The following is a 25,900-nucleotide window of genomic DNA, read 5'->3' on the forward strand; positions in this document are numbered from 1 at the left end:
AAAGTTAATGTGACTTTAAAAATTACTACTAAATCAAAATTTAATAGTAATTCATCAAAAATTCAATGGTAATTTCAAAGTTACTAATTTCAAAGTATATAACTTAAAAACGCAATTAAATATTTTATAAAATTGTGATTTAGTCTTTAAAATTGTACTTATAACCAACCTGAGGTGGGAAGAACCCTAAATCTGATCCGTGCTGGCTTCAGGCAGAATTTAGAAGGGAGTGTGATCCATTAATTCAAAGAACTTAATTTACACCTCTACATGAAGCTGGACTACTCTTTACTTCCTGTTGTTCCACTTTCCCATCATTTTCTTATTTACGCTTGCATTCATATTTACCTATTTACAATCCCAAATCACACTAGTTTCTAGAAAGCATTTTGGCTGAACTAAATAACTGATAAAAATAATGCAAAAAAAAAAGGGGGAGGGGGGAAGGCGTCACAATAAGAATTTGATCTTTAATTGTCAACAAAAAACACAGCCTTAAAAAAATTATTTCACATCATTTATCCACTTCTGAAAACACATTCTGGGTCTTAAGTAGATAGAACTGGTTTACTTCTTCAGTACAGTACCAATTATGTCATGTCCAGAGTGCAAAGTTCTGGGCGCAGCTAGCTAGAATTTCTGCATAACAACTGAATTGGCAAGACCTGACTGCTCAATCGTTTGAGCTGCATCACTAAGAAGCTTGGGAGGGAACCCCATCATCTGAAGATGATAATTTCTTGCACCACCAGGCCTAGATGCATCAATGAAGGAGCGAATGTCATTGATAGTATGGTGGTAATTAAAATGTGCTATCAGGCGGGTCCCATCAGCCAATCTAAGCTGAATGGAGGTTGATGGTAATGTTTCATCCACAACCAGGCCCATGGAAGCTGTTGGAGCAGAGTTGAGAGAAGTGGAAACAACAGTTGGCTCGGCTGCCACTGGAGTAGAGCTGCTACCTAGCGTTCTTCCCACACCCTGAAATGGAACATGGCGCTTCTCTGGTTCCTGCAAGAAAGGAAATATGGCATGCTGGTAAATTTCGTATCCTCGACTGGACTTTTTTTTTTTTTTTTTAAATGATATGGAACTGCACAAAGGCAGGGCCCTTTGGACCCACTCCTAAGCAGTACACCCCGGATATACGACCCCACCCACCAAATCCATGAATTAGGTAATTCAGGAGAACTCCTAGTGTGGAATCGAACCCAAGATGTCTGGCTCATCCCAAGCCCACATTTGATCACATATGAGAGCACATAGATGCATTAACAGATACACTATGACTTCATAATTGTAATACCCTGACTGGGTTTACATTTCAATAATCATTGAGTGATTGTTTTACATAATTCTACAAGTTAAGACCGACAACATGTATTGACCCTAGTCCCATATCATGATATATAGGAAAGCAATGCAACAGATTAAACATTAAAGAGAGTACTCACAGGGCAGTTCTCATTTCTCCTTATCAGATTGACATGAACTGAGGACCTCCTATCTGCAGGTTCAAGCTCTTTTGGGCACTCGGACTTTCTGATACTCTGCATTGAGATGTAACACAATCATTAACACAACACGAACACTGATGGTACTATGAAAAAGAGTGGGAGAAACCCAGCACTGATGAACTTGTAATTGGTTAACAGTCAATGAACAGGAAAGAAAGTACAATGTAATAAACAATCAATCTGCGTGATCATAACCAAAGTCATCCACATTAACTCACGAAGAAGATGGGAAAGATACAGACTGAATGCAACATCTAAGCCTGCAAGACATTTTCTTTTTCTCGTACAACTAACAAATGCCACAAAAATAAACCAAAGCCATCAACCTCAACGAGAAATTCTTTTATTCATTTTCTGTTTCTTCTTCCTGCTCCTTTATTTTTTAAAAGGATTCAAAGCCATTATGGCTATTACCTCTAAGAAAGCCGCATTTTCAGGATCGTCCAACCTCCTCAACTGGCCGTCATTTACAGTGAAACCATTACTCCAGAAAACAATGTTGTGAACAACACTCTCAGGCTGCTGAGGAGCAGCTTGTACAGTTTCCCCAGAAAGTAATCTACCAGTTCCTGTAAAGCTGCTTGAGCTTGAAGAGGGACCAAGTTGTTCAATAGGCCCTTCAACTGCACCCAGTTGCCTTGCTTGATTAAATATCGCATCCACATCATTTGCCTTATTAGGATCTTGGACGAGCATTCCACTGCAATTATTAATACTACAGATCTTAGCCATATCATAAGCACTTCTAACAGTAACACAACTCCATAAATGGTAAAAATTAGTATATATTTGAGGATCATGCTTGATTACAATTTCTAAATCAATCATGTAAAATATAGCCAATATTGGTTAAGAATTCGGTGCAACCATTACACCTCACGATTTCAGCATCTGTTGTGATTATACGGAAAACATTCTCCCAAATCAAGGGTTTCAGATCTTTCATGCCTTTCTGAACTCTGATAATTTTTAATTTTCAAAATTCTAGCACATTGTGATTAAACAACACTAAGCAAGGTTCAGTGACTCCAGTCGGAATTCTAGGAAATATCGTAAAAATGAAGACAGCAGTTGAAAGTGTGGCAAAAGGGCAAAGATATGTGTCTTTGATCTTGTCCAGGCGTGTTAGGGAAACAAAGGAAAACGCATCACATATCCCACTGTGATTGGTCTCTTTCATAAGCAAATCTTAATCAGAGTCCTTAATGAATTCTAATTATACATATTGCTTCTCAAGCACATCCCTAATGTAAACAATCATCACTTCCTTATTTGTTAAATTTTTGAAAGTTAAGCATTCATTCTTTGACTGCATCAATATTTTCTAAACCACAAATTTTCAATTCAATATTCTCGGTAACCAAACACACCAACAGAACATCTAAACAGACCTACTTGGGCAGCTAATAAAGCTCCAATACAGTGAAATGAAGTAGAATAATCATTCTCCAGAGGAACAAAAGATCAAATTTGAACAAAGGAGCTGAAAATTCGATTTAAATAGGGATTTAAAAAAGTGGAATAGAAAACTAGGGTTTAGAGAAGAGACCTCTTCTCGCCACCAGTGTAGTACTCTTGGGGGCTATCGGAGTCGCTGTCCGAATCGGCGGACGGCCGGTTCAGATCGGAGAGCGTGCGTATACCGCCGGCTCGACTGCTCGAGGGCTTCGAAGGCTTCTTGTCGCGTGATGCCATTGATTTCTGCGATTCCGATAGAGAAAGACAGAAAGAAAAAGAGAGTCGGTTTAGTTTTGTTCCTTTGGGTTATATTGTAATGTGACCTCACGCTCTTCTGAAGCGCGTAAACCAATGAATTGAGCCCCTTCTTAAATAAATTGTACTCATCTTTTGAGATGACCATTTGTATTGACGTGTCATGATTGAATTGAATCAAGATCGGAGTATAAAATCATTAGTTGCTCTAATTTTAGTTTAAATTGTATGAAAATATAAATATAAATTTGATTTATTTAATTAAATAGATCAAATTTATCAATAATATAGTATAAAAAATTATAAACACTACTACTCATCACCTAAAGCGCGCCATTTTGGTACATAATGGCGGTTTCTCTTAACTAAATTTAGATAAAAGCTTAAAAATTTTTACTCAAATGAATTTCTTCGATATTCTTAAACTACCATCTAAGCTACAATAATACCTTATAATTCGATGATTGTAATTTGTAAGCACTAAAAAAGTCTCTCTTTCTCCCTCTTCCTTTTCTCTTTTGCGACAAGCTTTTAGATATCCCCTCTCCATCGTCCATCGACATTGTCATCCAACCTCCTCTCTTCCTTCTCTCAGCTCCTGAGGTTAGTTTTACATGTGTTTCTTTTATTTGGTGATTTTTGTTTCTATCAGTCGCTGATTTTCATCTTTCCTAAACGTTGTTCTCTGAATCCCTTTTCTTTAATGGTAATGAGTGGCTTTGAATCTTGATGCCTTGTGTTTCTTGAGGGTTTGAATTTGGGAATCTTCTTGGTGGGTTTAAGGGTGGAAAAATTTTAGCAACTTTTTGGGTTTGTCTGTGAACAGCTGGGTGGTTTTGGGGGGCAGAAGATTAGAGGGGTTGACCTAATTTAGGTGTCTGGTAGGGGGATTTCTTTTGGGGCTGTGGCCTGTGGGATTAGATTTTGGTCATTTTTAGAAAGTGGGTATGTGTTAATGGAGTGGTTTTAGGTTTTTGATGGGTTTTGGACTTGGTTTTTGAAGGCATATGCGTGGTTCTCTTAAATCTACTGGTAGATTTGTGGCAGTTTTGCTGGAAAATTTAGTGGGATTCTGCAAATTCAAGTGCTGTTTCCTTGTGATTTTTGTTTGTGTAGTTTGTCTGTAGCTGGTTCTTGGTGGGGGTTATTGGGTGTTATTGGTTGGTTTTATTATGTGGGTTTGTCTTAGTTTTACATTCCAAGTTGTGATTTTGATGGAATTTGTAGATTTGAGGTAGATTTCCCTTTTTCAATGTGGGAATTTTACTACTCGGGAAGGTTGTTGCAAATAAGAACCTCTGCTGTTTGATGGCAAAGTATTCCAATTAGTTGGTTCACCACTCCTGGAAATGCTTCTGAACAGCTTCACATGATCTATTCTTAGCAGTATTCTATAGGACCCGACTTTCCAGTCTGTTGTTCTACTCGAAGTCTACAAAATCAGGATTATTTTCGCAAATTCCTTTATAAAAACTGCTATGCTAAAAAAATATTTGTAATCAGCAAATTCCAGATGAGCTCCCAGGTTGTAAATTAGGGAAAGAGGAAGTAGGGCAACGATTGAAATGGTTTAGCCACTCCCACCGAACCATTGGAATCGTGGAACTACAGTCTATACCCCGTGGCCGAAAAGGTGGTTAAGCCATCCTACAATGCAATCAATTCCTTATCTCTCTTGTGTGATGACATCTTGAGCTGTTCACTTAAAATGAATGGACAATACCATAATTGCATTACTCACAAAAAAAAAAATAATAAATTAAATACCATAACTGTACTCTTTCCAATAACCAACTTAAGCATGTCCATACCGTAATTTTGTCCATTTCTTAAAACTATAGTTGAGTAAGGAATTAAAATAACTTTACCAACAGGCTAGTGGTGCTTGTTAAGCTTCTCTTGGACAAAGGGAAGCATTGGGCAATGGAAGACCAGACTGGTCGAACAGGAGCCAACCGTGGCGTAGGAAACGCTGAGAGCCGTTTAAAATATGCTGTTGATGCAGGATTCTTATCAGGCGCTCACCCGAACGCCCCTGACCTTGATGACGAAGAATCCAACCAACCTGCAAGCTCTGACTCGGAGAGCTGCGACTCAGTTGGTGAGTCTGAGCCGCCGCACGGGTTGGCCAATTTGGCGGCGAGCTTCCGAGTCTTCTCCGAGTCGTTGTTGAGGATGGAGCGAGCGCAGCTAGAGATGGCCAAGGCGAGGGAGGCTTCGCGATTGGAAGCAGAGAAGCGGCGTGTTGAGTTGGAGGCCGAGTTAACTCGGATGCTGCTGCAGACTCAGCTGCAGATTGCCTCGTTTGTCTCACGCCAGAGTCCAAGTCGGAAGCGGAAGCGCGCCGAAGAAAATGAGTCACCAACGATATCTGAAAGGTGCAGTCCAAGAATCTCTTTCCTTGACTCGGCTGAGTCATTGGCTTATTTGACTTACTGAGTTGTTAATTATTGCAGGGAAGGAGCTTTGCTGTTTGGTTTAATCCAGTGCAATTTGCTGTTTTGAAGTTACTTGTGGCTCTAAATGCTGGGAAATTTTATGTAATGGTTTCCTTCTTCCTTTAGAAAATAATAATAAAAGTAGATCGCGTATTGGTGATACTCCATATTGCTTAAGAACCTTTTCATTTCATTTTAAGTGAAGTAAATCTCCAGATTAATTTCCCATATGTAATAGGGTATATATTACTATGAATATGGACAAAGTTTTCCTTCAAACTGGATTGGAGAAAGTTCCTTCAACCTAGTCTATACCCCATTTCAACATATTATTTTTTAATTAATTTATTATGGTTTTGCAATATCAGTATTTACCACCTAATACCCATCAGATTAATGGTGCACACTCATACATCCTTAGTTAGAGTAATGTTACACATACATTCTTAGGTGGCACTCGCTCTCACTATTAATTTAAGATAAATTATTATTGAATATTGATTCAATGATGAGAGTGAGAGTCACCTAAGGGTAAGAGAGTGTGAGCGAGAGTGAAAGAATAAGAGTAATATTATTCATATTTATTATACTTATATAAAATAATACAAAAAATTATTGTTGATAAACACCTAATGAATAAAATTCACTGCAAAAACATCAAAATTTTCCGTGTACCCTCTATCTCCATCACAACACCGCCGTCCAATCCACCTTAATCAAAGGAAATCAGCAAAAGCATGAAATAAGATCTTCATTTAATAGCTATTATATTATGTAAAATAATATAAAAATTTACAAAATTTACTGTTGATAAAACCTAATGCATAAAATTTACTGCAAAAATATCAAAGCTGTCTATGAACCCTCTCTCTCCATACAACACCACCGGTCCAATCCACCTTAATCAACATAAATCCAACTGAGGGTTCTTTCCGAGAGGACGAGAGTTTTGAACCTTTTGGTCTGCAATAATACTAAGTAAAGCCTTCCGCCGAGTCATGGCACTCTCTACGTATTCTTGCAGAGGAGGAAGACCCCCTTGTTCTGCATCTTTAGGAGCTTGTCCTCGAATTATCTATCAAATCATGGAGAGTTGTCAACAATAACATGGGATCAGGCGAAAGAAAGAAAAAATGGACTAATACTACTGAAAAGATTGATGTAATGTTTGTTAATATGTTTTGGGAAGTGTTTTTTGGTTTTTGGTTTGGAAACAAAAAATTTTATGATGTGACAAAATGTGAATACAGTTTTGAGAGTTTTATATTTTGGGTTGTTTGTTAATATTTTTGTTTTGAGAATAGAAGACAAAAGATGAAAAGAGAATTTTAACAAAATAGCTATATATCATTACCTTTGATGCCCACGATCGCTCAGCTTGTTGACATACATCTCTAATATCCCTTCCGGACATTCTGAAATGGCAAGGGCCAGAGAAAGTTGCAAGACAATTAACAATAACGCAAACACAAAATTATTCTATTTAGGTTTTCAAAAGTTGATGAACAATGCACACATAATGGTCAATTTCAATTTAAATAAATAATCAGTCAGGTCAAACTTCAAAAAGAGAAAAAGTAGTAAGAAGATAATTGAAAGTTGGGGTCAACTTAATTGAGCTAAATTGAACTGAAATAGAAGATAATTGGCATATTCCACATGTTTTCTAGAATGTGCCATAACCTGGGTCAAACTTACTCTTCTGTAACTCTTGCAAATTGATCCAATTCAGGTTTGGTTAGCTGCTTTGCATACTGAGCTGCTATTTCCTGACGATTTTGTTGATCAGGTAAGCCGAAAGTAATCATTGAATCAAACCGACTGAAACAACATGGATAAAATAAATGTTAGAACACATTCCCATCAATTCTTGGTACAATTGTCATCTACAGAGGAAAATGTGTGCCAACTTACCTAATTAAAGCAGGATCAAGGTCTTGCTTTCTATTTGTTGCAGCAATTACCACGACTTTTTTATCCTGTTCAAATCCATCAATCTGCGTGGAAAAACTAGATTAAAGGCAGAGCGATAACTGCAGAATATCCCAATTAGAACAGCCACTGATAGTAAATTCACAAGTGTATTAAAACACATAACATGACATGGGCATCCAGACCCTTTTCTGTAGAGTGTAAACCCTTTCTTTCAAGTCTACAATAAACAACTTTAATGTTAGAAAGACAAACTACACGGCTCATTTCCTGTATTGTAAAGCAACGGAAAAACCCAGTTTCACCTGTCGCAACAACACTGATAAGATTCTGCGTGTAGCTTCATGCATTTCACTATCACGAGCAATAGCAAAGGAATCAATCTGTGATAGGAAGCAATAGTATGTTTAATAGGAAATTAAACAGCTGCAACATGAGCATAAGATAAAGAAGATCACTAAGCATAAAAAAGAAAGGACAAGAATGATGACACACAGAATAATATAATCTATTGCAAAATATATAAGAAAGTCATTGTATAAGCAACAAAAGCTTCAGTTACCTCGTCAAGAAAAATGATAGCACCATTAGGGAGTTCATTGGCAAGCGAAAACACTTTGCCTAATAGACGTTCGCTTTCACCATAGTACTTTGACATGACAACCTCCAGTGGCACGTACATCAAAGGTACACCCTGTCAAGTAATGCACAAGCTCATTCTCAGATCATAAAAAATTCAAGTACACAGACAGAAAACTTTTGGATCATCAAAAATTCAAGTACATAGACAGAAAACTAAGTGATTCCATTGATGGAGCGATGAATCAAAATCTTATACTATCCTACTTGAACTATTTTGAAGTTTGTGATTCATGCGCATCCAAATCCTGTCAATGTAAGTTAATATGCTCCAATTTATATGGCAGACCAACAGGTAACGCAAGCATTTGACCCATGTGCAGTGCAAACCATATTAGCAGAATCTACTCGTACAACACCAAAAAATATAGTAGCAGTAATGTAAGGCTTTTAAACCATTGCATATACCTAGGTAAATAAAAGCAGCTGATTACAACTAAAGAGTATTTAAGAAAAATAAAAACAGTAAATTTCAATCCTAACATAAGAACTATTGAAATAGTATATAGCCCCCCCGCTCACCGCTTGATTAGCAATAACACGAGCACAAGATGTCTTCCCTGTACCTGAAATTCAAATTCATTATCAGTAAGCTTGTCTAACATCTTTTTTTTTTTTGATAAGTAATAAGCTTGTCTAACATCTAATATAAATTCTAGAATGAAAAACTTAATTACCTCAGGACAGTTCTCACTTTTCATATTCAGAAGGCAAGCAAAATAGTCCCAAGATATGCAATGCAGAATTTTGTTAAGATAAAAATGGGACTTCCTATCACCCCCCAACAAACAACACAAAAGCAGTTTGAATATTATACACAGACATGATACATTTGGAAAAAACATGCTAATAATCCCATGTTGCTAGGTGTTCAAACAATTTAGTCCCATTAAAAAAATATAGAGGAAAAATTTGGCTTGACAAGTTGGGAAGATTGCTTTTGCGCAATTAGTGGAAATGTGCCATCCATTAGATCCCATCTTTTAAAATGCTTAATGTTTTGTTTCCTTTGTGCATCACATCATCAATTGGATGCATTTGTGCCAAGTTCGACTTAGTTCTATGTATCAGCTAGAGACTTGCCTCAATAGTTTACAAAAATGATCAAGGAGGGGGGGAAATATTCTGCAAGTACTACATAAGTAAATGAATTCAAACATAACTAGACATCTAATTAGTCTGGGCTAAAAGGGCATACCTGGTGGACCTTCAAAGAGCACAGCTCGAGGCCTGTTTGACTCAAATTTACACCGAGTCCCACGAGCAATATCATCATATACTTCAGGACTATGCAGAGCCAACAGTATCGTGTCCTCTATCTCTCTACACAACCAACAATCAAAGATAGGTATACATAAGCACTTCTATACAGAGAAGCATGGATGCACCAATAATCAAACAAATGTAAAAGTACAAAAAGAAGAGACATAATATATAAACATGCTAAGACCAGAGAATACTAACCACAATGAGCAGTCTCCAGTAGAGATCATCGGAACAAGAAAAATGAATAACTAAACTACTTGACTTATGTAGTTTTACTGGCTCTTCAAATGGAGATAGTACAGGCTATACCTAGTCCTTGAACTAATGCACGTACAAGAATTAGTTAACATGCTTCGCATGGAATACCATGTTTGCCATATAATTCATTATGCAAACAAGCAGCCATATTCTGTTTCAAAACATTAGAAGCAAAAAACTTTTACAAAAGAAAGAGGCGAATATTTTTGCTGCTGATGCCTATTCCTAAACATAGGCCATGAGATCCCACCTCATTATCATTCTTATTGTGGTTAAAGTTTTCATAAGTTAACAAATAGAATAGTACACAAAATTCAAATGAAAATATAGCAACAATGGATGCAAAACACCCTAGTCCTTACATACCGTTTTTGCTGATCATATCCAGCAATATTGTCCCATGATATCTCACTGTTTGAGGAAAAATCACGGGCTTCATCAAGTCCATAAATTCTCACTCCCATGGACTCAAGACTAGCAACTGTTTTTTCTGCAGATGGCACCCTTGCAGTACCTTCCCTTGGTTTTCTTTCTAATGTCTTATTCTGTCCCAACTTCCCACCAGCTAATTCTAAAGCAGACACAAAAGCATCAAGCTCTTTGGGACTCAAGCTCCCCGGCTTTATGAATTCAATTTCCTGCAATTTATGCTAACTGATAAGAAAAATCTCCTAATTCACAAGTTTTTATTTGTGATAAATAAGATGCACTAAAAAGCAAAAATAAAAAATTCATGGGATAATGGATTCATCAACTAAAACAAATGAATACTAACAGCTTTTTCTGAGCTAATGAGTGATCCAAATATGAGGATGCATAAATTGCTGTCAACTGCGCTTATATTTTTTGAATTCCCCACATCCCCTTCAACTTCCATCTTTTTCTCTGGATGAGTAAGTGTGAGTTGCCAAGCAACTGAGCTGCAATAGCTCACAAACCAGAAAGCCTTATTTAGTACACTTCAAGTAATGCCCCTGACTAACATAGATACAATGACATAAATTAAGTGCAACATAAGGCGTAAGCACACAGTTGATTAGAATGGAAAGACAACTGAAGGATACTGAAACTCATTTTAAAAGATAATGACATAAATTAAGAGCAACATAAGGCAGAAGCTCACAGTTAATTAGGACAAAAAGACAACTGAACGACGCTAAAAGTGACTTAACCTGTCCCAAGCACGCAACAACATATCTGAGCCACCACCCCGCTCTTCAACCTTCAGTCCAAGATGTGAAACAAGGTTTGTAATCAGTTGTGAAATTTCACATGCAGGAGGAATTTGGAATTTTATAGTGACCTGTAATGCAATATACGCTTCTGTCAAATATATTTTCTTCAAGTACAGAAGTACTCCCGTACTATGGATTTTAAATGAAAAGGAACTGCATTTGTAACTTAATTTTAAATTAAAGAAAAGAGTAAAGCAACCTCAAATAAAATCCAGACACAAATTTTCCTGGAATAACTAGAAATAGAAGTGGTAGAAGACGTTTTCAAAGAAACTGATCTTAGAGACGCAAGTTCATGGTTTTACCCTGTTATAACTACAAAAATATCAAATTTTGAATCTCATCATGCATTAGAAATATTTACACTGCACAAGGATAAAGAAACTATCAAGGCCCAAGATGTATCCCTATAGGCTAAATGAAATTACAAGTGAAGTAGTACCAATCAGAGGCCACTAAATGAACCATATTTAACACAGTAAATTCTAAAAAAGTGAATGCAACAACCTTTTGGCCCTTAACACCAACAGTAAAGCGGGGATAAGAACCACGTGCTATTCCTTTACTTCGAAGCAATTCTTCAATTTGCTGTCGTTCTTTCTTGGCAGTTTCCTCCAATTCTGCATACTTTGGAGAAGATTCTGACGGCAAAGGACAATTGACGGCAGCCTGGAGAAAGCCAAGTTCAAAGAATGCAGCTTCAACATAATAACCACTCACAAAGCACACACATTCCAAGTAACAACATGTGTGCGCACACAAACATAATTACTACTTTTTTTGTAAGAAAAAACCATAGATGACCAACATAGCATACACAAGAACAATCAATTTACACAAACCTCGTCGCCATCTGCACAGGCCATTTCTAGCACCCCGGCTCCAAACAAACCAGCCAAGACGGCTGGACATACAGAATAAGCATGGGGCACCGATCTTAGTGGCCGAACTTCAGATGCATTAGAATGACTCTGGTGCTCACCACACCCTGCACGGTTCATTACTAAACATAAATTTTTGCTTAATTATATAACAATAGGCATTAAAATTACACGGATGACACAATTAAAGCCAACCATTATTAACGCACATCACAACTATGCCTAAGAGAAACGTAACAGTGAAACAAAAATGATAATTGAAAATAAGAATTAGAGAAGCGTACGGTGGTAAAGGCAGCGAGGAAATCCACGGGAGCGGGGAAGTGTAGGGGTCGGGATTAGGGCTTTGGGGGAGGGGACAGTACGCCATTCCCTAGCTGCTCTCACTAGTCGGCCCAGAACCGCCATGGCTGTGTGCGAGGTCAGTGTGATTTTTGATCTCTCTTTCTCTCTGTATGGGCGAGCGTGGCGCGGAAGGTGCCGCTCGGTGGGTCAAAGTTTTGGTAGCAAAGTAGTCCATCAAACAACCAACATGTATCAAAAACGTCACTTATTTTTTTATATTTTTATAACATGCCAATTCTTTTAACAAATAAAATAATAAAATAATTGTAAAAAAAAAAAAAAAAAAAAAAAACCAACGCAAATTTTAAAAAGTACAAAAAAACCAATAGGCGAATAAAAACCAAAAAAAAAAAAAATTGAAATAAATAAATAATTTGTCACTATAGTTATCTTAAATTATAAATTACTTCATATCGTATGAAAGTAAATCAAAAGTTCTTAATTCCATCTCAAACATAAATAATTAGTCACTATAGTTGACCTAAATCACAACCGTCATTAATTCCATCCCAAACACATTTTTCTCCGCTAATTTGGCGGATTTCTGTTCAAATGCATCCCAAGAGTTTAGGGGTGGGCAAAAATCCGTCCAATCTGCAAACCCGACCCGGCCAAATTTAGGTATTTTTGGTAGATATGGGTTAGATTTCTTCCAACTCGTGCGGGATGGGGGGCGGTAATAGAATTTTTTGAGTAGCGGTTACCCGCCCCGCTGATACACATAAAGAAGAAAAAACAAAAAAAAAAAAAACCTATTCCTCCTAAATTTCTACGTGCTCCCTCAGTTTCTCTCACGCCTCCATCTCCCTCAATTCTCTCAAGACTCTCATGCCTCCCTCTTACGTCTCCCAAACTCCCTCAGTTCTCTCACAAGTCACTCCTCCCTCCCTCTCTGCCTCACTCTACGCTGGTCCCGCTCAGCCGTGCTTAACATCCCACCGAAGCTCTGATCACAAGGTTTGTTTATTTCATTCTCTCTCTTCCGCTCTCTCTTTCATTCTCTCTCGGTCTCAGTCTCAGTCTTCACCATCGTTCTCTTGCTCGCTTTCGTTGCTCAGAAATTAGTGGAAAAGTGGGAAGCCAACGTTGTTTGGCTCTCTCTCTCAGCCATTGGGTGAAAAAAAAATAAAGGGTTAAATACTAAATACCCTATTGGGGTTTTGTTGCTTTATTTTTTTTTTTCTTAGAGTTTGATTTTTATCACAGGAGGTCCATATGGTTTTGATAATAAACCAAATTAGTCCTTTATCAGTTGACTTAACGGAAATCCACGTGGATCAATTAAATGTTGACACGTGGCACATACTTAATTTTTTTAAAAAAAAAATTAAAAAAATAAAAACACAAAAAAAATTGGGGGTGACTCTTGGCCATTTGGAGCCACCCACTTTGGCCATGGCCACCCCCATCTAGCCGGATGGGGGTGGCCGAGCCACCCCCTTAGGCCACCCCTTTGGTGCCCAAGGGGTGGCCGAAACCACCCCCAGTGGGTACTAGGGGTGTCTCAGCCACCCCCATGGAGCTTAAGGGGCCCCAATGGTGGTTGGGAGTGGTTTCGGCCACCCCCAAATGGCTAAGGAGCCAACCCCAATTTTTTTTTTTTTAATATATTTTTTTAATTTTAAAAAAAAAAATTAAGTATGTGCCACGTGTCAACATTTGATTAGTCCGCGTAGACTTCCATTAAGTCAACTAGAATGACTAATTTGATCTATTATCAAAATCACATGGACCTCTTATAATAAAAATCAAATCCTAGGGGGGACAAATAAAACAACAAAACCCCAGAGGATATTTAGTATTTAATCCAAAAATAAAACAATGAAAAACAGTTTATATGACAAATAAAAAAAAGGGAAATTATCATTTCTCGCATCAACTACCACCTACCATTTCGTTACCAAAAACTCCCCTCTGTCAATCAATGTCGTACATATGTCGTGAACAGTACAGTTGACCGTTAGACTTAACGGCCTTGACTGATGGAATGTAGGTCTTAATAACAAAATGGTAGTTTGATGGGGTCATAATGTAAAGCTGGTAGTTTATGGGGAGAAATGATCATCGCGTGATAGTTGACGGGGAAAAGATAATTTCCCCTAAAAAAAAAAGCCACTAGACACAAAAATGTCATTAACATAATACTCGAACCCGCTCACAAAACTTTTCTTAAATTAATTTTTTAATGTTTTTAATTTAAAAAATATATATTTTTAAAATTAATTATATGAACTCTATCAATTTATTATTATTGGTATTAATATAATGTTTCGTCAAATTTTGAACGAATTTAGACGGATATACCATCTCCCTCTTTGCAAACCAAAGTACCTAAAAAAATAAACCAACGACAAAAAAAAAAAAAAAAAAAAAATTAAAATTAAACCACATGAACAATAAAGTACTTAACCCTTAATTTAATAAGTTATAAAAAAATAATAATAATAATAATAATAATATTCCTAGCATTTATCTAGGTTATGGTGCTGTAGTTAATATTTTTTCTGTTAAATCTCAACCGTTATTATTATTATTATTTTTTTCCTATTCAATCTCAAACGTTGGTTGTTTTAACAGTTTAGGTGCCGTCACACGACTCACACCGTCTCCCATAGCACCTAAGCCGGATTCCTTCTCATTCTCAAACCTGTAATCCCCGCGCCTTTTCCCTTCAATTCTCGTGCAAACTCATGACAGTCTCAACAATGGCGAATGTAAGTTGATTTAACTCGCGATTACATAAGATTGTATTATTTTGATGCCAATTTCGTCTTGCGGTGTAATTGAGTTGTTGCTAAAAAGTTATTTTGGATTGTGCCATAGGAGGAGCCAAGTGTGGGAGATTTGATGCGAAAGCTGGAGAAATTGTTCGAAGCCTCGCTTAAGGCAACGGTGCCTAGTTTGCCGGATGTAAAACCGTCGGTTGCTGCATGCAGCCATGCTAAATATGGCGATTACCAATGGTATTACACTCACTTGTATGATGAAAATATTTGTGAATTGTAGTTATGGGGTTTACTTACAAGTGTTTTGTGTTTGGTGCAGTAATAATGCAATGGACATATGGAATGAAATAAAAGGAAAGGAAGCTGAGTTTAAGAGTCCCCAATCTGTTGGACAGGTATTGACACTGACGTTCTCTTTACTTTTCTATGTTCTTCTTGGTTATTATAACTTATTTGATCATGGATGGTCTTGATATCTGTATTAAACTTTGAATTGATAGTATCGGATAGTTATCTCCATTGTTTTTCTGTATTTGTAGGCCATCATGCGAAATCTCCCTCAGTCAGATATGATAGAATCGTGCTCTGTAGTCTGTAGCTACGTCAGGATATGTGAATGTCACAGTATCTCATAATATATATCTAAAAGCAAGGGAGAGATTTATTTTTATTGCAACTGATATAAAAGATTTTTATGGTTGGTTAACTCTAAATATTGCTGCTGCAGGGTATTCAAAAAATGCTAATTAATGGTGCTGATACCTGGGCACCACAGCTTCCAATCAAAAGGGCCGTTGTTGATTTTTCTTCACCTAATATAGCAAAAGCACTGCATGTAGGCCATCTAAGGTCTACTATTATTGGGGACACGCTAGCCCTGTTTGCTTGAGTTTTCACATGTTGAAGTTCTTCGGCGAAACCATGTCAGTGATTGGGGTACTCAGGTAAATCTGCGTTGTGAAAATTTGTATTTATTATGTAGAAGCTGTTTGTGTTTGACAAGGCCTTAAGTTATGAATTTAGTTTTGTTTTTATGTATAAACCGATAATGTCATTGGTTTTCGTTTTCTTTGAATCAAATCCATTAGCTTGTATTAATGTACTTTAAAATCTAAATGATTTCTGGATGGACAGTGGTGAGTATAATCTCTCTTTCTAGTTTTTTCCGTCATCTAACATGTTCTCATCTCCAATAGGTCTTCCTAATTGGATAAAGGTAGCATTACATGCTATGTTTGCTAGCTTTATAGTTCCACTTGGGTAATCTTATAATGATGTTGAACTTTGAGATTACTCATAAGGATAGGATCCAATACTCTGATTTTGCATACTTTAGAGACTAGATTACTCATGTTCGGTGTGAGCTATAATGACTGGAGCATCCATAGTTAAATGGCTGTTGTTTCATAATTGATTGAAATATGAGTTATTATATACTGAAGAATATCTTCCCCTTTTCATTGGCACATTACATATATTGTCCTATGTGTTTTGCAGTTTGGTATGTTGATTGAATACCTCTTTGAGAAGGTTTCAAATTGGGAAAATATTAGTAAAACTGCTGTTGGAGATCTGCAGGTATGCGGAAACATCAAGATCTTGTTGGATCTTGTCTTATTTCTTTACCAAGTTGATGTTGCACTTTTTCATTTTAAGTCACAACTTGATCCAATCACGTAATAGTCATTAGTGGTGTATTCATCATCTGTTTTTTTCAATGGATTAACTTCGTGCTGTCATATATAAGATGCACCCTTCATTGAAGGTGGTTGTTTCTATTAACATTTTTATAACAGCAAGTAAGCTGGAAAGATGAAATTTGGACAACGCCCTTTATTTGTTCCTTTTGCTCTTCTTTGTTAGTAAACTGGAAAATCTTTGGTATATATTATATTTGAATTAGCAACTCTTAACAATTATTCTTTCTACTAAAATAAAATGTGAGAGAGATAGTGAGGTCAAACTGAATTGTTTTGTTAGGAAATATACCTCACCACATTTTAAGTGCTCTTGCCAGTTCCGGCAAAATAAACTCGGAGTTAAGATATGCTTCAAGATGAGTTATTTTGTCATATATTCTTAAAACGCAAAAATTAAATGATTGATTTTTATTCTAACTCGAATCTCACTTTTCTAGACATTCTATAAGTCGGCAAAGGAGAAATTTGATAATGATTCCGAGTTTAAGAAGAAGGCACAAAGGCAGTGGTTTGCCTCCAGGTGATTTATTTACTTTTGTAGTGTAAGGATTGAGGTTGATATCTCAGATAATGCAATATCTTAAGAACTGAGGTTGGCATGGCTCAACTTTTGATAGGGAGGGGACCCGAAGTACATTGGGGCATGGGTGCAGATTTGCGAAATCAGTCAGACAGAGTTCAACGAGGTTTATAAGCGGCTTGGAGTTCATTTAGAGGAAAAGGTATGCAAACATTTGACATCATGGTGCCACTAGAAAGTTATTTACTTTTGGTTTCTTCTTACATTGTGCATATCGAGAGTGAAAGTTGTATATTATTCATTTGGCTAAGGTGATAAAGAGCTGGGATGGGTTTGGTCAGGTATTAGGTATGTTGGTGCATTGAAGTAGCATAAATAACATGTAACCCATTTAAGTAGATGTGAGTTTTAGATGTAACAAAGATATGTGTAATACGAGGGTTAAAGTGATGCAAACATCCTAAGCTACATAAGATGTTTGTTTGGTTGCACCTCTCTTTTTTATTTCCTTATGGTGAGGGATTGGGGGGATAAGGGGGTGGGTGGACGTCGAACTAAATAACATTGTTGGCTGCAATGTGAGCTTTAGTAACAGACCTGCTGAACTTTTGGTGCCTTTGTGGTATTCAGTATTGCTTAAGCAATGACATACATGAACGACACATTACTACTTTATAGTAGTTTTGCAATCAAAATAAACTGAAAGTGTGGACATTACAGCTTTTTCATGAACGTTGCATGAAATGCAGATGGATCCTTGCTTTCATATAGACTACTAAGATCTTAGTGTCTAGCATTTTTGGATCAAATCTTATATTAATTGCGAGTTACTGAAAGGTAGCCAACAAACTGATATGTATATTTGCATATGCATTTTCTTGCTGACAGGGGGAAAGCTTCTACAATCCCTATATACCTGTGGCTTTGAAGGAATTGACTAGCAAAGATTTAATTGAAGACAGTGATGGTGGTTACAATTATGCTTCAACTGATCTAGCTGCACTTTGGTTAGCTCTTTTTACTATTATTATCTTGGTTCTGATGAACTTTGTGAAGTTGATTAATTCCTTAGTAGTTAGTTTTATGATCCTTTAGCTGTTCTCATGTACATTTCTTCTACCCCTATTTCCTCTACTATCCGAGTCGCATAATTTAGTAAAGTGTCTTAAATGTTAGTACCCTCAAAAGAATAATACTGACATTAGAATTGCCATAATTATCTAGTAATTGCTTAATGCTTTAAGGAATAAATTGCGGATGACTTCCTATGGATTGTTGTTGCTGATATATATATATATATAGTGTGCGAAGCTTAGCAACTTTTTCTATGCATTTTTCTAAGCAACCTAAAACACCAAACAACAAGCCACACCAATGTCTTTTTTACATGTTCTTCTAAGCCACTACATGCATTGAGGCTTGTTCAATATCTGTGACATTGAAAATATCGTTATTTACAATCAGATCAGGCCAGCATGAGTCGGAAATTCCTCCCCTGTTCTGACTTCCGACTACACTTTGTCTTGAATTTAAAAAATCTTCCAACATCCGACCCGCTTCTGTCAGAAACATTGTTGAGGGATGGTCAGATGTCTGCGCGGGTTTTTTCACAGCCCAAGATAAAGTATACTGTTTGATCTCTAACATGTATTGATGGCTGGCCTTGTCGACTTTTTCTTAATGACAAGCAATGTAAACTGATTGAACAGTTAGATGCTTCTTCTTTTTTTCTTCCCTCTCGCCACGGTCACTCTCCAGATAGGTTGCACGTAAGGGTGTTGTTATTTACTCTCTATGCAGTTGTCTTAAGTTTTTATCACTAATTTATTTGACTGCTCAGTGCTTTACAATGTGTAGGTATCGCCTTAATGAAGAGAAAGCTGAGTGGATTGTATATGTTACTGATGCTGGTCAGAAGCAACACTTTGATATGGTGTTTAAGGTATGTGTCCAAAGCCTTATCTCATGAACCATTTTCTGGTAACTTATGCATGTTGTTTGTCATTGAACTTATGTTGTTTGCATTAATCTTCATAACTGGTAGTTGACAGTAATTTGAATAAACTGTCTTCATGGGTAGTACTATTGCTAATTTGCAATTGGAAGTATAAAGTTAGAGACGCATTTGCTTTATATTTCAGGCTGCCAAACGTGCAGGTTGGCTGCCAGCTGATGGTAAAATGTACCCTAAAGCTTGCCATGTGGGTTTTGGTGTTGTTCTTGGAGAAAATAGGAAGCGATTCAGAACTCGCAGCAGTGAAGTGGTTTTGCTAGTTGACTTACTTGATGAAGCCAAGAGTCGCAGTAAAACTGCCCTTATCAATCGTGGTATGGTGGTGAATGGCCTATTTTTTGTTTTATCTGTCACCATGTGGTTTCACTCTCTGTATCTTGTTTATATAATCCTGGTTATGTCACATCTTCTATTTTTCAGACCTATGACCATTAATGTATCTATATTGTCTGTTGTTATGACAAGTTCTTACTGCTAAGCATATAAACTTATGAAATCCGTAAATATTTCTTCTATCTTTGTTAGGTAAGGACATAGAATGGACCGAAGAGGAGCTTGAGCAAATTGCCGAGGCCGTTGGTTATGGTGCTGTTAAGTAAGCTTTCCATACTCATACCATCAATACTATAAACAAAGCTATATAAGTTCTTGCAGACAATAGTATGAGCTGTAGCTTGTAAGTATCCCCACCATAAGACATTGAATCTCTAGCTATCATATGAAGTTAAGTTATTTTGCCATCATATGGTTTGATTTTTGTTGTTCACTTCATTTTGAAGGTCATAGTGATATTTCTTATTAATTTTATCTCTGATATTGCATTAATCTGTAATTTTAAAATGGTTTTGGCAGGTATGCTGATTTGATGAATTACAGATCAACCGACTATGAGTTTAGTTTTGATAGGATGTTGAAAGATAAGGTGCATTTACCGTTCACTGCTTTTGGGTGTGCAGATTATCTGAAGCTAAGCTATGTAGCTATAAATATATTAGATCAGTTTTACGCTACAGAATAATTTAGGCAATGCCTACTCTTATGTTGTCATGTTACTGCGTTGTATTGATTTATGAATCACCTTTAGAGTTGGCAGAAAAACTGATTACTGATAGTTACTGTAAAGTTTTGTTGTCTATATAGTCTCTCTCTACCCATTTATGCTTTAGATGTTACTATTGCAACTACTACTTTGTTGCAGCTGCTACCACTTGTATTTGTTTCTAACTTGTCTAAAATTGATATGAGCAGGGAAACACTGCCGTATATTTGCTGTATGCTCATGCTCGAATATGTTCAATCATCGGGAAATGTGGTAAAGACACAGAAGGGTTGAAGAATGTAAGTTTTCTTCCTACTTCCAGCAATATATACCTTAAAGTCTTATGTTAAGTTTCGGTTACCTAGGTGGAGGGTGAGGTTGTGGGTTCCAAGTCTCACAGGATGCATGTGTAACTTACCAATCATAAGAAAAGTGAATAAACTTAAATTTAAATTAATAAGTGCAAATTAAACCTTCATAGTTTTTTTTCCCTCCTTTACTTTCTTTTTCTTTGAGATAGACTGGGGCAATAGTTTTGGCTCATGCGAATGAACGTGCATTGGGGCTTCTTCTGCTTCGGTTTTCTGAGGTAAGATGTCATTTAATTATGGCGTCAGGATGATTGTAACTTTTTTAGCTGCATGATGTCTATAGATCTGATTGCGGCATCTGCCATTTCACTTTTCAGATCGTTGAGGAGGCCTGCACCACTCTCATACCAAATTTGTTGTGTAAATACCTCTATGAGTTGGCAGAAAACTTTACGACATTCTATAACAATTGCAAGGTAGTTGTTCACAAACACAAACACCTTTCATTCTTACGCTTTATAAGTGTGTTGTCTTGACCAAGTCACACTTTGGGGTTGAAGCGGCCAATTGACTCTTCAATGGTGTTTGGTAGGGGCCATGGAAGCAAAATGCAAATGAATATATAAATATAAATACAAAAGCTTTCTTAAATAACATTGTCTTATTGAAACTTTGGCTGGGTTGTTGGGCAGGCTGAGGAAACAAGCAGACTCTTGTCTCTTGCTATGCGAGGCGACTGCAACGGTGATGAGGAAATGCTTTTATCTCCTTGGAATCGAACCTGTTTACAAGATATGATATGATATTATGTGTCACGTGTCTCGTTGGGATCGAACCTGTTTACAAGATATTATATTATATTAGAATAAGATAGATACTCAAGAATACGACCCTCAAGAAAAAGCAAACATTACAAATATAGATTTTTAGAGAAAGAATAAAGAAATTTTTAAAAAATAATATTTAAATAGAATAATGAAAGTGAATAGTTAAAATAGTGAAATTATTGATAATGCTTTAAAGAGAACTGATTCACAGCACATGGCGTGCTCGTGCAAATAATTTTTTTTGGGCACGCCGCGTGCTGTTTATCTTTACTCATGCTTTAAAAAAGTTAATAGCTAAAAAGTATAGAAACGTGATTTTTAGCTTTTTTAGTAGTAATATTTGGTGAGGCTATGAGATTGTGTAGTAGTCGTAGTGGTGGGGCTAGTGGGCCTGTTATTGTTTGTCTTGTAATAGTTATGGGTTAGTATTCAGTTGTTGGGTCGGTTATTTGTAATGCAACTCTGCTTACGGTAATGAAAATGGGCATCTCGTTTGAAACCCAAAACATAGTTACTATTGTCAATATTTAATTATATTGGAGTAGTGTTGGATTAATTTCAGAAATTGGAGTAGATCCAAACAAGGTTTGGCACTAATCAAGCATTTTCTTCCATCCCATGAAAGGTTGACATTTCTGCATGTAAAAAAGAAAAACATATGTTACCAAAACACGGCTTCCATCACTTGTCTATGACAAAAAAAAAAAAAAAAAAAAAAAAACCTTTCCCCATTTTCTTAATTTAATGTTTTGGTAACTGAATTTGGAGAAAAATTTTGTCCAAAAATAACCATTAAAAAAAGTAGAGATTCTGAAATATGAACAAAACTAGTAATATAAAAGTAAGCATTCTATTAAAGTTTGCTCTCTTCAAGATCTAAGGTTCAACACCTTAGAGCTGCAAACAATCTCTTGGGATCACACCTCCTAGTGAAAAGCCAATGATTTAATCAGTTTTGTGTAAGGAAACTTTCAAGAGTGTGGTGCATGGAACTGAAGTTTACCTTGTAAGAGTGAATCCAAAGGCCCTGCTTTGGAGAGGTTCTCCGACATAAAATAAATAAATTAAAAAAAAAAAAAAAAAAAGGTAAACTTTTGAAATATGAACAGAACTAGCAACACAAAAGTAAATTCCATATACAACCCAATCTGAAAAAAGTTAGAAAATCTACATTTTCTATTAATTACAAAGATTAAAAAAAAAAAAAACCACAAAAACAACAAGAAAGTTCAACAAATTAACAGCAACTAGTAACATAATCTCTCAAAGAAATAATAAATAATGAGACAGTTAATTAATTACGTTCATCTCAATACACCTTCTTCGTAAATAGACTTTTCAAGCTGAAAATATTACCACCATTTCCAACATTAGCACTTCCACCGCCATTATCAATAATTTTACGATTATTGTTGATGCCACCAGCGCCACCGCTATTAACGGCGCTATTCTCGTCGCTTCTACAACTCAAATGGTGCTTATACCCAATGCACATCGGCACATTCAAATTCAAAACCCTCGCTTTCGGCGCGCCATCTACACCTTTAGCGGCGGTTCTGCCACGGCGCGTGTCGGGCACGTCCTTTTTGGAGCCTTTCTCGAACCGAACCACAGGCTCGGAGCTCTTCAGCGCCGAGGCTCCTCCACGACGGACGTGCCAAACCGGGCTGCTCCGACCCAGATGGACCCCGGCCCGGCCCGGACTGCTCGGCCACTTCCTCGACTTGGACTCGCCGGCCGAGTTGCTCCGCGAGCACGGCGCGCTGTTCACCTTCCGGGTGCCCGGAGCCCCGGGACCAGACTTGGGTCGGGTGTTGGCGTTCCCGGCGGATCTGCTCCGCGAAAATGGCCATATGTTGATGTTCAGCTCGGCCGAGCTCGCCCCGCTCCCACCCTTTCGCTCTTTCTCTGCCTTCTTCTTCTCTTTCTCTTTCTCTTTCTCTTTGTCTTTCTCTTCTGGGCTTTTCGTGCTGCTGCTACTACTACTTTTCTTGAAAATGTCTCTCCAGCGCTTTGACCCGCTGAACGAGGCGATTGACTCGGTGATTGAAAAGGGTGCGGACTCGGGTGGTCCTGGGTCTGGGTTTTTGTTGGGAGGCTCTGGGTCTGGGTTTGCGTTGGGGGGTTCTGGGGAAGGGTCTGGTTGGGGGAGGAGGCGGAGAGGGAGGAGGACACCGTCGACAAAGAGCTCGTCGGCGGAGACGAGATTGGGTTGTGGGAAGGACGGGTTTCGGATCATCCAGAACTCAAACTCGGGCGAGGCGGAGCAGTTGCTTCGTCTCCCGCTGCCACTAGGTGAGAAGGCTTGCGCCTCTGGCCTGACTCTCTGGCTATCCATGTCCCTAGAGAGAGAGAAAGAGAGAGATGGGGAGGGGGAGGTTTCCTGGGTTTACAGGGAGTTCAGAGTTCAGTGCAATAAAGAAAGGAGAGTGACGAGTGAGTGATAAAAGATGTGTGTGTGAGAGAGAGAGGTGGGGGTGGCCCGGGTGGGGGATGGGTTGGGTCCATCATGAGTGGAACAAGCAACGTCATGTAGTACAAAACAACATGGGAAACCAAGTTGATAATATTACTCTATTGGAATAACTCCTCCTTAATTCTTATATACCTATCAATTTTATCCCTCCATTATATATATATATATATATAATTTTTTTAAAAAAAGAATTATTAATCTTGTAAGATCTCAGAAGTTAAGTTTGCATTACTTATATATAGTTATAAAAGAATGAATTATTGGTATAATATAATTAAGTTTAAACTTTTAGATTTAAAAGTACTTTTGAATTATGATATTCCTATCACGTTATATAAAAGTATATATATATATATATATTTTTTGTAATAATTAATATCAAAGTCAATGTGGTGTATGGCAAAGCGAACAATGATGGTCCATTTCCTAATTGAAACGAATCAACGATGAATGATGCTCATATTGTTTTGGTTTAAAATGATACTTCAATGTGTTAATTCTATCATCATCTCTTTTTGAATATTCTTTAGGTCTTTTAATCTTCAACAGGGGATATCCATTATGGTAAACACAGTTTTTTTTTTTTTTTTAATTGACACATATTTTTAAAGCATATGATTCTCAAATACCTTATTAGTAATATTAAAAATATATGCAGGAATTATATGCTTTAATGATAAATATCAGTTTAATAGGCTATAAGAAAGTGAAAAAAGTTTCTTCAATTTAATATGGAGAAAAAACTTTATCCTATGTTGTACCCATCTCTGTTGAGTCCATAAGGCATGTTTGCCCCAATGCCCCTCAGTCTTAGACCCAAATGTAGCTAAATCTTCCATTATAGAAGAGCCCATAAGGTGCGCACGTTGAAAGGCGCGTCAACGACCTATCAGCATAGATCAGGGCCAATGGGTCAGGAAGAGGCTCGTCGGTTAGGCCCAAGACCAATCCTATCTAAAACTATGATGCACTTGTAGCTCGAGTGGATGCACCACAACTGATTCTCCTTCTTGCCATGTTAGAAAATGTTTTTTTCTCACGTCAGATGCCTCTCTCAATATTTCGCGGGAGGGAATCGTTTGTGTACTCAATAACATTTGATTATTTTAACAACATTAATCTGAGTGTGAGACTCCAAATTCATATATAAGAAAGAAATGACCCTTCACCAACTCCAAGTACTCATTTATACACTTCATACTATATCAATTTGTTTTCCTCCCACCCTTACTAACTTAAGTGTCAGATGTTTTTATGTCAAACATTCGATGAACCTCTCTAAGCGTTTGTCATCTTTTCAACCTCCTTCTAGTACTTCTTGGCGTGTGGTCACTACTGTATCTAACATTCTAAATCTTTTATTCACCCAAGTTGTACTAAATGGTGAATTAGAGTGGTAGTTATAGAGCTGTCTGAATTATTAGAGCCATCTAACTCTTGAATCTAGGTTGTTTGGGAATCATATTCCAATAAAAAGACGTTTGATTCATATGAGATAACACGAAAAAGCAATAATGTCATGTCATGGTGTCATGTGGGGAATGCCAAGTTGCTCAGATTCATGGAGCTCCTTCATTCATATGTACAAATGTTTCTGAGCGTTGACATATCCACCGCCATGATTCCCCCCTATTTGATTCACCAACTTTGTTCCAAAGTCCAAATTATTCTGCCACCTAAAATCTTCTTCATAATGCAAGTTGCAGCAGCCATGATTGTGAACCCAAAAAAAAAAAAAAAAAAAAGCATTTCTACCCAATTCTATGATTGATATATTTAGATACGTTCTTAGAAGAAGACGTAATTCTCATATATATTTTTAAAATTTATGTACATGATATGTTAGTTTTATTAAATTTGCATGTGAGAATCATATGATTTAAGAATAAATATCAGTTTAATAAATTGAATTATTATTATTATTATTTTTTTCGTAAATTGATTTGAAGTAAAACTTTATCCATTACATAATCATCGTTCATTACAGTCTCCTTTAAATTGGGTTAAATCTTTTTTAAAAAAATTCAGATTATTATATTGACATATGTTCTTAGAGCAAGTGA

The 25,900-nt window shown here is 37.0% G+C and overlaps 4 protein-coding genes and 1 pseudogene across 4 annotated transcripts; 2 read left to right on the top strand and 3 right to left on the bottom strand.

Annotated features, from left to right (window-relative positions):
• Positions 1–455: 455 nt before the first annotated feature.
• LOC132170527 (plant UBX domain-containing protein 4-like) lies at positions 456–3,272 on the bottom strand. Its single transcript, XM_059581535.1, has 4 exons — positions 3,067–3,272; positions 1,932–2,217; positions 1,455–1,550; positions 456–1,011 (listed from the first exon to the last, which is right to left on the bottom strand). The coding sequence occupies exons 1-4, from the start codon at positions 3,210–3,212 to the stop codon at positions 631–633; spliced, it is 909 nt and encodes a 302-aa protein (XP_059437518.1). The 5' UTR covers positions 3,213–3,272; the 3' UTR covers positions 456–630.
• A 440-nt stretch (positions 3,273–3,712) lies between these two features.
• On the top strand, positions 3,713–5,830 carry LOC132170833 (uncharacterized protein At4g22160). Its single transcript, XM_059581954.1, has 3 exons — positions 3,713–3,833; positions 5,105–5,608; positions 5,687–5,830. The coding sequence occupies exons 2-3, from the start codon at positions 5,154–5,156 to the stop codon at positions 5,733–5,735; spliced, it is 504 nt and encodes a 167-aa protein (XP_059437937.1). The 5' UTR covers positions 3,713–3,833; positions 5,105–5,153; the 3' UTR covers positions 5,736–5,830.
• A 465-nt stretch (positions 5,831–6,295) lies between these two features.
• LOC132170618 (peroxisomal ATPase PEX6) lies at positions 6,296–12,388 on the bottom strand. The gene is made up of 14 exons (XM_059581656.1): positions 12,164–12,388; positions 11,841–11,986; positions 11,506–11,667; positions 10,936–11,066; positions 10,539–10,683; positions 10,130–10,401; positions 9,438–9,562; positions 8,762–8,805; positions 8,163–8,294; positions 7,906–7,983; positions 7,583–7,665; positions 7,367–7,489; positions 7,023–7,083; positions 6,296–6,743 (listed from the first exon to the last, which is right to left on the bottom strand). Exons 1-14 carry the CDS (start codon positions 12,285–12,287, stop codon positions 6,573–6,575), a joined length of 1,797 nt encoding a protein of 598 aa, XP_059437639.1. The 5' UTR covers positions 12,288–12,388; the 3' UTR covers positions 6,296–6,572.
• On the top strand, positions 12,286–21,407 carry LOC132170133 (arginine--tRNA ligase, cytoplasmic-like; annotated as a pseudogene).
• Positions 21,408–22,566: 1,159 nt separating this feature from the next.
• On the bottom strand, positions 22,567–23,817 carry LOC132171594 (uncharacterized). The gene has a single exon (XM_059582959.1). It carries the CDS (start codon positions 23,697–23,699, stop codon positions 22,671–22,673), a length of 1,029 nt encoding a protein of 342 aa, XP_059438942.1. The 5' UTR covers positions 23,700–23,817; the 3' UTR covers positions 22,567–22,670.
• Positions 23,818–25,900: the final 2,083 nt, after the last annotated feature.

The sequence above is a fragment of the Corylus avellana genome, chromosome ca2 (assembly GCF_901000735.1).
Source record: "Corylus avellana chromosome ca2, CavTom2PMs-1.0".
Taxonomy (NCBI): Eukaryota; Viridiplantae; Streptophyta; class Magnoliopsida; order Fagales; family Betulaceae; genus Corylus; species Corylus avellana.

Bases quoted from the DNA above. Each gene is read 5' to 3' on its own strand.
- LOC132170527 (XM_059581535.1), bottom strand. From the start codon at position 3,212: ATGGCATCACGCGACAAGAAGCCTTCGAAGCCCTCGAGCAGTCGAGCC. The intron at 2,218-3,066 runs GTCTCTTCTCTA...TAATAATTGCAG, and splicing joins TACACTGGTGGCGAGAAGAG to TGGAATGCTCGTCCAAGATC. The intron at 1,551-1,931 runs GTAATAGCCATA...ATCTCAATGCAG, and splicing joins AAAATGCGGCTTTCTTAGAG to AGTATCAGAAAGTCCGAGTG.
- LOC132170833 (XM_059581954.1), top strand. From the start codon at position 5,154: ATGGAAGACCAGACTGGTCGAACAGGAGCCAACCGTGGCGTAGGAAAC. The intron at 5,609-5,686 runs GTGCAGTCCAAG...TAATTATTGCAG, and splicing joins TCACCAACGATATCTGAAAG to GGAAGGAGCTTTGCTGTTTG.
- LOC132170618 (XM_059581656.1), bottom strand. From the start codon at position 12,287: ATGGCGGTTCTGGGCCGACTAGTGAGAGCAGCTAGGGAATGGCGTACT. The intron at 10,684-10,935 runs GTTAAGTCACTT...GAGCTATTGCAG, and splicing joins TTGTTGCGTGCTTGGGACAG to CTCAGTTGCTTGGCAACTCA. The intron at 6,744-7,022 runs GTAATGATATAT...ATGATTTGATAG, and splicing joins AGCGATCGTGGGCATCAAAG to ATAATTCGAGGACAAGCTCC.
- LOC132171594 (XM_059582959.1), bottom strand. From the start codon at position 23,699: ATGGATAGCCAGAGAGTCAGGCCAGAGGCGCAAGCCTTCTCACCTAGT.